This window comes from Amblyomma americanum, chromosome 8, assembly GCF_052857255.1.
Source record: "Amblyomma americanum isolate KBUSLIRL-KWMA chromosome 8, ASM5285725v1, whole genome shotgun sequence".
NCBI classification, from domain to species: domain Eukaryota; kingdom Metazoa; phylum Arthropoda; class Arachnida; order Ixodida; family Ixodidae; genus Amblyomma; species Amblyomma americanum.
In genome coordinates, this window is record NC_135504.1 from 18,678,549 (window position 1) to 18,691,347 (window position 12,799).

Sequence of the window (12,799 nt, forward strand, 5' to 3'; positions counted from 1 at the left end):
CATTTTGATGTTTTTCTTGTCAATGTGAAATACAGTCAAACTGTCAATTTGATAGCATTTGACTGTAGCAGTTACAGCAAGATGTCATTTCTAAATGACAATGTTTTTTCCTGACTTCGATGTCATTTTTATCGATTTGAAAATATAACCAAACTGTAATTATACCACTGATTGTCTGCGATGGCAAGCTGTCAATTTTAAAACTGTTTTTATGACTTCAAGACTTTTTGCAAATTTGAAATTATCTATAACTGTCAGTACAGCATTTGGCCATCAAGGTAATAGCAGGCTGTAATTTCGAAATGACTATGCTTTTAACCATTCCAAAATTTGGCTTGTCAACATGAAATGCAACTGTGTTGTCAGTATGATGGCCCAACACGACAAGTCTCAACATAATTCTGTGTCAATATATAGTGTGGTGAACCTGACCACATGAAAGTCACTTGCAGTGGGCAGTACCTCATAAACCATGCAACAAAAACAAATTTACATTTCTACTTGCACATTTATTCATAAATTAAAGTGCATTCAGCAGGCTCAGCAACTTTGGTGCGATTCCGCAGGCCCTGCCTTTGCCGCGCCCTTTCGTTGGGTTGCTCTGCCCAAGGTACCTGGAAACAAAACGAGGATAGAATAAATCCATGCTCCATAAACTGTGCCAATCACATACTCTGCCTACACGCGTGAAATGCCATGAATGTGTGAACTGCACTACCTTCTGCAACACACAGTATTACGAAATTGAAAGACGAGATTAAAATCAGGTAGCAACAAATGTGAGCACACTAGTAGTGCGCTTAAATAGCTACATATACATGCACTAACAATAGATGATGTACCTAAATGTAACCAATATTATAACTCGTAAAAACAGCCCACAATTGCACATACACACCGTATAGTATTTCTAGTAACAATAGGTGCTCATCATGTACAGGAACCATACACAGAGTCTAGAAACCATAACTATGCAAGAGCATTTTGCTGCATTTCAGTGTTTTCAGCTATCAGCCGCAGACATAGGTCAGTATTGATGTAACACCCTGATGTCCAGGTATAGGCTGCAATTGCACAAGTGGCAACCATGCATACATTTAAAAACCTCATTATCATGCCTCATCATCTTACAATTTGCACAGTGCTCATTCTAATTTCTGTGCCCTTGGCCACAAATAAGCGGAATTTCACACCTGAAATCTTCTGAGCAATCAACAAACCTGTCACGATGATGAATGTCTTAATTTTTTTTCTTTTACACTGCAACTGTTGACACAAAGGGTGGCCAACTTCTCAGGTGCCAACATAGCAGACTTCACGATGGCTCTTTCACCTGTCCATTCCAAGTACTGAGCAATTCTGGACAAATATGGGATCACAGCATAATTTTTTTTGAAAGGGGCTAATAACCCTGCCAGCCCCTAAAAGATCACCAGGTGAAAGGGGAAAGTGCCATGTAATGGTTGTGACAGTACCTGTGAAGCTGTCCTGCCTATGTGTCACGTCTCCCGTTTCAATGCAAAATGAAATCTGACATTCATCATTGCAAAAGGTTTGTTGAGTGCCCAGAAGGTGAGGTAGAGAGCTCTACTTTCTCGGGGCTGATTGTACACAGGCTACAGCGAGCACTGCATCAATGGTAACAAGGGAACCTGAGGCCTGTAAAAGTGCAGAGAGGCATCCGGCAACTTGCCACATGTGTGGACGCAACCCATAGTCAGACACACTGTAATGTTGCACTAGGACATTAGCCAGTGGACACGATACATAGTAGAGCGACTTAAAATAACTGCATTTACACTTAATCCTCGCTCCTATTTTTCCTGACGTCGGTACTTATAAAAGTGCTGCACACATTACATTTAGCAATAATTGACAGTCGCCCGTCCTATCTGGTTCTTCGTTCTAGCCCCTTTCTTGCAGTAGCCAACCAAAAAAATAAGCAAAGCACTGAAAAGTGTTATCTAGATGCACTCACAGGACACGTGACCAAGTTTAGGCAATGCAAACTGCCAGCCTGGTGCATTCATCACATGACAATGATCAAATCCGCAATTCTGCAAGTGTCAGAATACCAGAACTGGGTGCAATTTAAAATTAAAAGTCCGGCCTTCATCTCGCAATTGCCAGAGCTAGCCAATGTGCAAGGCTTGTTAGCATGTACTGCTGGCAAGCAGCACTATGTCAATAATCTTACCATTCTACTTTCTAAAGACGCCTGTGACTGGCAAATCACCATACAGGTGTGCGAAAAAAGCAACACGGTGCTGTGCCAGAGAACGAAGAAATGCACGAGAGGAATGTATGTGACGACATCAGAATTTCAGGGGAACAGGGCAGAACTGGTCATTTGCAGGCACTGGCTAAGGAGGGCGAGTGCCTTTCCTCAGGAAAAAGAAGCCTGCTGCTCACACTATTGCCTCGGATTCCAATTGCTTATCAAACGCATCATCCACATTCACTCATTTACCTCTGCAAAAGCTCCATGGTGAGGGGGCAGTCGGGAGGGTACGCAACGTTGAACACAAAGAAGGCACCAAGAAGGAGGCCCATGGCCTTCTCAAGACTTCTTGTAGAATCCACTGCAACGATGATCTTCTTTATGTCCCCCATGCTTGATCCTGCAAGGAAAAAAAATTAGTCACACGCAAACGCTACCCACTAAAGGGGTGATCTAATAATTCGAGTAACTCTATGGCCTTCAATGTGTACACTGAGAGAAGCCGAATTCAAATGTACTCGTAAAAAGCCATACTGGGTCTTGTCGCTAGGCCTTATGGTGCCCTGGCAGTAGACAGACACATGCAACATGCCCTCCCTTATCAGTGCTTTACACGCCACTAATTATATCTGTTGAAGATGCTTGCTTCATGTAAACATACTACATAGAACTTGTTTATGGAAAAAGCTTTACAAATATTGCACGACAAAAAAGAATTAACTTTGTCGACAGAATACTTCGTTTTTTTTTTTTTAAATAATGGGGAATAGTGATGAGGTAACGAAACTTGGGCAAGCACCGAGGCAACTTTTCAAAGCCCCTCCATTTTGTACCTAGCCTGCCATGACATTGATGAGAAAAGCCAAGCTCAGCTTCGTTCATGCTTTCTAGCAGAACGTCATGCTTTTGGCAAGTCAAAAGGCCGCACATTAGTCTCGATGAACTCTGGCATATCACCTTATAGTGCGGAGATTGCCCACCCTCCCCACTTATCAACAGTACTGCTACTGAGTTCCAAATTTTTTGTACACTCTAATAAGAATGGAAAACTACTGGCCAAACTTGCACATTGTTATCATGTTTAATTATTAAACAAACTGTACATACATAAGATGAAGCAGCAATTAAGCCTTTCATCCAGGACTAGCCTCATTCCTAAGTTTTGAATATGTCCTACTAAGTAGAGTGAAGTTACACAAAATCAGGTTACATCGTAGAATAATAAAATACACTGTACAAGCCATGTTTTGAGCCAAAGTTCTATAAATGACAAATACATACCAATCACAGCAAGGTGCGGAGTTGTTGACAGTCCTTCCAGCCCCCCTTCAGCTGCATGCTGGGAATTCACAAGCCACATGTTATTAGACTCCAGAGAAAACATCAGTGATCAGATACATGCATCTCAATAATAAATCATAAGCATACTTCCAACGATCCTGCTGTCATCAAGGCACTTTCTACACCTCGGGTACAGTATCATTTCAGCAGAAATGGATGAAAATGCGGTATAAAATTACAAGACTACAAATTTACTTGATTCAATAATTCCCAGCTAATGGATACGCCAGTCGAAAGAAATTTTTGGCCCTTGTTTGAGGCTTATAGGCAATAAGCTATAAAAATGAATAGAATTTATTTGGAAATAACTATTGCTGAAATAATTAGGCCCATATCTTAATGCTATACAAGGATGAAACTGCACACTATCAGTACACGAACTAAACACTGAGCTGCCCCATCGCCACCGGACACCGACGTATGGGGCTCGGTGTGCCAGGAAGCGAGGAACAACAAAAAAAAAAGACAGCGTAAGAAATAAAACAGAAAAAAGCTGATCAGTGCACGAAAAGTAGTCTGCTTTTTATTGACGAATACTTTTACGAACCTACGACAGTAGTGCCGACACCATGAATTCAAGGGAGCTGCAGATGGCCAGCATGGTAGTCATAGCACACGTCTTGGCCTGAATTACAACTGAAAATGTAAAAAATGGTTTTTACGACTATTTTTACTGCCCATTAAGCCCATTCATAAGGTGTTCTGCATTTAAACAGAGGCGCATGGCGCGCTAGAGCTCGACCAACTCGATTTCGATCCTTGGCCCGCGTAGCAGTAATCGTAACCGAAAGTCAGGCTCGATCGCGATTGTATGTGCCCGCATGATAGAGATACTATAAACGACTTTCTTCGACTTTCTTCAATTAACGTGCGCCAATGCTCTTCGTACGCTTCAGTGTTCCTCACAGGAAGTTTTTTTTTTACACGTGGGCGCACGCAGCCCCTGAAAATCGCTGCACGTGGCTGAACCATGAGGCCGCGATTCACGCTTTACGTAGAAGCACGTCTCTGAACGGCAATCTCGGGCCCACGGCCATCGGTGCGTGTATACATTACGCGTGAGAACTAGCGTGCTCCTCGTAGCTATGTGCCTCACAGAACGCGTACTGCACGAACGAAGCATATAAGCAGAACACTTACCTTTACCCGCTGCAGTTGATTTTCGGCTGCAGCCCATACGTTCCTTGATTGCGTCTTTGCGGCCTTCCAACGCGTCGCACACAAAAAGGCAAAATGGCGCAAAAAGCACAACGCACACCCGGGCAGAAGCAGCGCGCACAAAGAAAAGCGAGAGGGAACCACGACAACCGGACTCCTTCCTTGACAGCGGGGGCCGGAAGCGCGCGTTGAGCGACGTCTCACATGACGTACCCCTACGCGCCAGCCAATAGAGTTTCTCGTTTTGTGTTGCGCTCTCCGTCTCTTTCTCCTCGCCCGCTCGTTCACGGCGAAGTCTCCGTCTTTCCCGTTTGACGCCGGCGGCTCGTCAAAATAGATAAAAAAGTGGCCGTCAAAATGACGGTTTGTTTTTACAGTGAGGAAACGTTACTATGCAAATTCAGCAATGCGCACAACAGGCGAAACTTTACTTATTAATATGCTAGCGGCCGGAAAAGGCGGAAATGGACTTTGATGGGACATGCGACGCTGGGAACGGATGACCAACGGTCTGTAATGTCTACAGAATGAATACAATGGGTGCTTCACGGCTGGCGAGGACCAAGACATAAGAAAGGCACGCGGGGCGACCCTACCATGTCCCTACCATGTCCCTATCATGTCCCGCCACCAACTAGCCCTGAGAGATACCATAGTAAGACAGTGAATTTCAGTCCAAGCAGACTGTAGCCGGCGACAGCAGATACTCAGGTGGGGAGATCCGACGAGGGGAGAGAGAGATAGCTTTAATGGAACAGGAGAGGTCTGCCTGGTTGTCGGCCTGGCATGCTACTCCAGCAGACGAGGGGAACTATGCGGGCGCGGCTGAAAGAGGACGTGGCTAAGGAAAGATCGCTGGGAGATACGCTTGCCACTTTCTAGGAGATAATCATGATTATGGTTATGGTACGCTGGACACATGAAATGGCAGCACCCATGAAGCACACGGGGCAAGCGTTACATCAAACACGCTACTACCGCACTGCAAAAGCTGAATGATGCAATAACCTCACACACTTTGTCATCCAAATGTCAGACTTGAATGATAGTGCATGACATCCGTATGACAATTGCATGATTTTGTTAGAATGTATGACATTTATAGGACATACGTATGATACCTGTTTGATATTTGTATGACAAACATGTCTGAGTTCTGGTAAGAATGCTCGCTCAAAAGGGTGCACGAAAGTTTATCGCCTCCCTGCTACGGCGAGTGTTACAAATCTGTTTAAAACATTTATGTGCGTTTCGGCGCCTTGATATTGAATACTGGGCAGAAATGCTGCGTGCGCATAAGTTACACTTTCATGTAGCGGTCATCTTGGTGCCGGTTAGGATCACGTAATCTACTCGAAAATACCTTGTGCCATGGCGCTCTTTGGCCATAGATGCCTTTGAGCCGTAAAAAATTCATAATCATCAGGATAACGTAATCTGTAGAAATAGTTGTTGCCTGATTAGTACCTTATGTATTTGGTCTGCACAGTAATGGCTGGCTATCATGAGTTGTATTCCAAGAGAAGGCAAGCGTAGCAGGGGGCGGCAGAAAGTTAGCTGGGCGGATGAGATTAAGAAGTTTGCGGGCATACGGTGGGTGCAGCTGCCAAAGGACAGGGTTAATTGGAGAGACATGGGAGGGGATTCTGGCCTGCTGTGGGCATAGCCAGGTTGATGATGATGATGATGATGATCAGAAGACTTGACTGTAACGGCTGCCGCCACGGTTAACAAGAATGTGCGTACAGTGTGCAAAGGAGCAGGCGGCAGCATGCTTTCGCTCTGTACCCTTACAAAAATGGTCTATAGGCAGCGATGTTAGAAAGTGTGCATTTTTTATGTATTTTTTCATCTGCCTCCTCCCATCATCATCCCCCCCCCCCCCCCATCATGACCCTCTTTTTTCTCCCCTTCCCGTTCCCAAGTGCAGAGTAGCAGGCCAGATATCTTTCAGGCCAACCTCTCTGCCTTTCAAGTCAATAAGCCCTCTCTCTTTCTTTTTGTCTATTCATAGTCTATAGACAGTCTATAGACAAAAGTCTACTAAAACTGTATGACCATAAATCTATGGATTTTCTATAGACTGTCTATAGGATTGCCTATAGACTGTTCTCTAGGGTTTGTCTATAGAGAGTCTACAGACTTAGAGACAGAGGTCTACAGACAGTCTATAGACCGCCTAAAGAAATTTTTGTAAGGGTTATAGCGCGTATGTCAACTCCGTTTTAATCGCTTTACTCACGGTAGTGGGCGAGACGTCCTGGTCCCCCGGGAATGTCGTGCAGTTCTCGTATATTTCGTACTTTCCGATGTCTGGAAAAAAAGGGTCCGGGGACTTGGGCTTGTACCAACGGCCCTTGAGCGTGACGGAGACACTCCCCGAACAACGAAGCTTGTCCGTGACCAGGCTCTTGAGTTGCTCGATCGACTGACTCTGGCGACGGTGTTAGGAATACAAGAAAGCAGAGGGTAAGTGTCCGACGCTTACTACATCTCTTCCTGCTGCGATCATGACAGCCGTTGATGAACAGCGAATGAAAGTCATTTGACGAAGTGCTCTGTAATATATAGGATCTGTCAAGCGTCGACTGCTTGCGGGAAGTCTGTGCCAACGAAAGGGAGCCATAGCTGGTGCACGTATCAAGCAGTGGTTGTTCACTGAGAAAAAAAATACAGTACAACCACGTAGATTTTTTTTTACAGCGATAGCTGTTAAGCGCCCTTCCCTGGCTTTCTCGTCGTATTCGTCCGCCGTCCTCGGCATAACCGGCGCCACCTGTTGCGCCGGTAAAACTGGGTTGCCTAAGCCTACGGGCGGCTCTGTTTCAAAAAGCCGCCTGCCAGTGCAGGGATGCACCACGTGACCACTACACCTGCGCGCCACCAAATATCCCCCCAAAACTACACGCCTAAATAGGTTCAGTCGCGTTACACAGTCGTAGCCGTCCTGTGAGTCTTTTTTTTTCAATGGAACAGTTAGTTCTGCGATGCCAAAACAGTGAAGTCATTGTAGAGGGATCAGAGGATCGGGGTGGAGTTATGAACTACAGTAGGCGGTCACTGGTGCTGCCGTACATTCGGAGAAATATTTAAAAACTCGCAGATTTATTAAGAAAAATCATTATGATTGAATGATTGAATTTCCTGAATTGTGATTTTTTCAGAAGGATTTTTATTCACTTGCCAATACGGCAGTGTGGCGACAGAAATTTGGAGATGTAGGGGCGTTAGGGTTAGCTTTGGCAGCAGGACCTTCCAGGGGGCATTTTGTGTGTCTGGTGGCTACAACTTTGACCGTGCTTTCACAAAAATCTTAAAAAGGTCGTTTCTTAATTAACTCAAGGAACTGGTCTGCGAACTCCAATGAAAAAGCTATACGTATTTTGCAGTCTCTATCGTTCGTGGTACATCGGTCCTTGCAGGGTTGAAACAAATAGCTTCGTAGGCGCCGAGTTTTCAATCTGCCGTTCTTTGCTCTCTCTCTCTCTCCCTCCGCGCATGCTCCTTAGCAAGAGATGTACACAGCTGGAGAGGCTGTATTTGTGATCATCAGTTAGTACTTGTCTCCAGTCAAGCGAATACTATAAAGAGAATTACCCCGTGGTTCTTAACATACTAAATAAATAGATTAACAAAACAATCCGAAAAAAATATTGATTGTTACAGTGAAACATTGATAGTTACAGTGAAACAATACAATATCTGGGGGAAAAAAATTCGTTAACAGACTCTTTCTCGTTGTAAAGTGCTTTTCCCCAGAATTGTTTGGTATGCACAGTGTAGGATCAATGAACAAAGGCCGGTTTAATGAAGTGGCAAGGGAGCGCTCACCATCGTATGAGCGTATTTCAGCGGAATAGGAGCGTAGTTCGGAATAGACAGCGGCAGTATCTGGCAGTCTGGTCGGTCCTTGTCATTGAAGGTCACGTGAGACACGGACACCAACAAGTGTGGCAAGTATACAGACCTGCGCAGGAGGTGAAGCACACACACTTCATGCATCATCCCAAGGAGGACTCCTCCTCCGTACCTCGCTATAAGGAAGTTTTTTATTTATTTATTTATTTATTTATTTATTTATTTATTGTACCCTCAGTGTCAAAGGCATTACAGAGGGGAGTGGGTTAATTAGGATAAACAACAATGAAATAGAATACAGTGAAAATAGGTATTACAAAATAAATTTCCTCCAGAATAAAACAAATAACAACATCCAGAAAACGTAAATAGTATAGAAACAATGTATACAATACAGTGGAAGCAGATAAAACACACAATCAACTTTCTTCAGAATAAACAATATTAGCTACAGCGTTATGAAAGATTTTATTATCAGGAATGGCTGCAATATCGGGGGGAAGGCGGTTCCATTCCACAGATGTGCGGGGAAGATATGACTGAAAAGAAGATTTGGTGTGGCATGTTGGGAGGCCAACCTTGTGGCGGTGATCGATGCGACGTGAAATGTATTCGGGGGGTGACATGAAATAGTTGTGAAGCGCAACGTGATGATATAGCTTGTGAAATAGTGTTAGGCGACCAATTTTGCGGCGAGATTGTAATGGTGGGAGTGAGACGTTAGATTTCATGGCTGTGATGCTTGCCGTACGGTTGTAATTTGAAAGAATGAAGCGAACGGAATTATTTTGGACTAATTCTAAGGAATATGTGAGGTTTTCATGCGTAGGGTCCCATATTGATGCTGAAGTTGAAGGGGGCTCGGCGATTACTTCGTTATATCCGTAGCTTCGTTATAGCCCGTGTTGACCGAGATTTTCAGAAAAATCGTCATTTCTTCGCTATATTCATTATTTCGTCATAAATTAATCCTGTCTCGCGCCAGCTGCGGCCACCATATCCCCGCAAGCTCCTTAATATCATCCGCCCACTTGACTTTCTGCCGCCCCCTGCTAAGCTTGCCTTCTCATGGAATCCACTCCGTTACTCTTAAGGACCACCGGTTATGTTGCCTTCGCATCACATGCCCTTCCCAAGCCCATTTATTCCTCTTGATTTCGACTAGGATGTGATTAAGACGCGTTTGTTCCCTCACTCACTCTGCCCGCTTCCGGTCTCTTAACGGTACACCTATCATTTTTTTCTTTCCAGAGCTCGCTGCGTCGTCCTCATGCAATGAGGACCAAAAGGCTAACCCTTTTGGTTAACCTCCACGTTTCAGCCACACAGGTGAGTAGCGGTAAGGTACAGCTGTTATATACGTCTCTCGCGAAGGATATTGGTTAACTGCCATTCGTGATCTAAGAGAAGCGGCCGAATGTGCTTCACCCCATTGTTATTCTCGTTATTTCCCTCTCATGTTCCGGATCCGCAGTCACTACCTGCCCTAAGAAGACGTTTTCCCTTACAACTTCCAGCATTTCGCTACCACTTGTAAACTGCTGTCCACTCCCGAGACTGTTGAACATAAGTTCGGTTTTCTGCATATTAATTTTTAGACCAGTTAAAAAAAATGATGATTTTTGCAATTTTTCTATACCAGAATTATCACTACTTCTCCCTGAAAAACTTAATTTTTATTAATTTATACGCAGTGACGTAGCCGCATCATACTCATGGGATTAAGTTTTAGCCGCTTTATAAGAAAGAACTGCCAAGGAGTAATTACTTCCTTATTAAGAAAAAACTTATAATCGCCGTTAAACAATTGATGCATTATGTGCCCGCACCTATGAATGAAAGAAGGTACAAATAAAACAGCAAGAAGTCACGAGGGCGGCAACAACACCAATGAATGTCTCGCGTTGTCATAGAAATCAATAGTGGCCCTTAATTAACTATTAGTTTACGTGGATTAAATTATTGCAACCTACCTAGATTTCTTAGAACATGTTCCCTCCCTCGCAAATGTCTGTGTCATTTCTCTTGGGTCTTCACATGACCATAACGCGGCTCCGCCCTTCTTTTGGGAGCTCACTTGTGCTTCTTTGAAATACAGTTACAAGGCGGTTTTATATTCTAGGAAAGCATTGGCACAGAATTAGTAAAAGAAGGTCGTCGCTGATGTACGACAGCGCATTATTAAGTCTCCTTAAGAAGAAATGGAGAAAGAGGTGCCGTAGTGGAGGGCTCCGGAATAATTTCGACCACCAGGGGATCTTTAACGTGCACTGACATCGCACAGCACACGGGCGCCTTAGCGTTTTTACGGAGGAAAAACGATGAGATGGCCCGTGGTGCATGCTTCTGATGCGTAGTAAATTATTTATTTTAAAGTTTGCCCACGCTCGCTTCGAGCAGTTAATATTGCCATAGAAAACCATTGGGGAACGGTTTTGACGATATATAAAAAACGTGAATAGCAAGAAAGAAATACCCGCCGCGGTGGCTCAGTGGTTAGAGCGCTCGGCTACTGATCCGGAGTTCCCGGGCTCGAACCCGACCGCGGCGGCTGCGTTTTTATGGAGGAAAAAACGCTAAGGCGCCCGTGTGCTGTGCGATGTCAGTGCACGTTAAAGATCCCCAGGTGGTCGAAATTATTCCGGAGCCCTCCACTACGGCACCTCTTTCTTCCTTTCTTCTTTCACTCCCTCCTTTATTGCTTCCCTTACGGCGCGGTTCAGGTGTCCAACGATATATGAGACAGATACTGCGCCACTTCCTTCCCCAAAAACCAATTATTATTATTATTATTATTATTATTATTATGTCAGTGCACGTTAAAGATCCCCAGGTGGTCGAAATTACTACGGAGCCCTCCACCAGGGAACCTCTTTCTTCCTTTCTTCTTTCACTCCCTCCATTTATTCCTTCCCTTACGGCGCGGTTCAGGTGTCCAACGATATACGAGACAGATACTGCGCCATTTCCTTTCCCCAAAAAACCAATTATTATTATTATTATTAAAAATGACGGCGGGCCTTCGGAAGGAAGCATTGATGACAAAGTCCACCACGTTGATTTGGTCTCCGTGGTAGTGCAGTATAGAGGTGGTGTTGCAGCTAGTACTTCAACGAACCGATTCCCGGCGCTTAGATGCTACTACAGGAAGAATCGAAGAAATCGCACTGCCAGTGGGCACTCACTTGAATATCTCTCTGAACCAGTCGAACTCCTCCGGCTTATCCACACTCAGCCCCAGCGCCATGATGGGATATCGGCCTGTAGATCGGGACCGCATGTACTCTTCGAATTTCTGTCGGTAGACACGAGAAGACCGTGGGTCACAAAGCAGTTGACACAGCTCTTCGCAAATTAAGCAGGGAGAGTAGTAGTCTTGAGGTGCACGTCCTTCAACTGGCATATCAAGTACCTCCATGTCCAACATTCTTGAACGAAAAAAATTTGAATGTTGGAACACTGTGAGTCATCCCTATAAAAATACTGAAGGTAATTTTCCATTTTTCTAATATGTAGCGGAATCTTTCTTTTAGAGTGTTTCCATCTCTCGAATCGAGCAGTTAAGGTTGCCATATAGAACCAATGGGGGACGGTTTTTACGATAGCAAAAACGTTAATAGCAAAAATAAAGCCAAAGCCGCCGAGAGGAGATGTGTGCATATAATAATAATAATAATAATAATAATAATAATAATAATAATAATAATAATAATAATAATAATAATAATAATAATAATAATAATAATAATAATAATAATTGTCCTCTTTTTCGTGGTTACGTTTTCTGCCACACCTAAGAATGCATTGCTTGTACGTGGGTAGGCAGATCGGTAGGTACGTACCGGGCAAACATACTTCATAAAAAGACAACAAGATTCAAGTTGCTATGTTACGAGGTTTGGTTACAATTTTGACCAAAATAAGATACACAACAAAGTACAAAAATAAAAACACGCTTATACAACGCTAGCAGTCAGCACCGAATGGACATAAATATATAAGTACAAACCAATGTCGGAATGAATTACTTTCTTTCCGATTCAGAGCATAGAAAAAAAAATACCTTAGACGTTTTCCAGAAAATACACTTCTTGAAAGAATACGGAACCAGTTTTTTACCACCTTTTTCACTTCTTTGGTGCTACTGTATTGCATGTGTTCCGTAGGCAATTTGTTGAAAAGATGTGGCACATAATAGTTTATAACTCCTTTCCCATAATT

The 12,799-nt window shown here is 43.8% G+C and overlaps 1 protein-coding gene across 2 annotated transcripts; it reads right to left on the reverse strand.

The window, feature by feature from the left end:
• Nucleotides 1-488: 488 nt before the first annotated feature.
• LOC144101021 (uncharacterized) lies at nt 489-5,093 on the reverse strand. 2 transcript variants are annotated; one of them, XM_077634014.1, is made up of 4 exons: nt 4,703-5,093; nt 3,503-4,198; nt 2,471-2,621; nt 489-614 (listed from the first exon to the last, which is right to left on the reverse strand). In XM_077634014.1, the coding sequence occupies exons 2-4, from the start codon at nt 3,603-3,605 to the stop codon at nt 521-523; spliced, it is 348 nt and encodes a 115-aa protein (XP_077490140.1). In that variant the 5' UTR covers nt 3,606-4,198; nt 4,703-5,093; the 3' UTR covers nt 489-520. The 2 variants fall into 2 exon arrangements, with proteins under 2 accessions (XP_077490140.1, XP_077490139.1); XM_077634013.1 differs by having other exon boundaries at nt 3,503-5,093.
• Between the last annotated feature and the right edge of the window lie 7,706 nt (nt 5,094-12,799).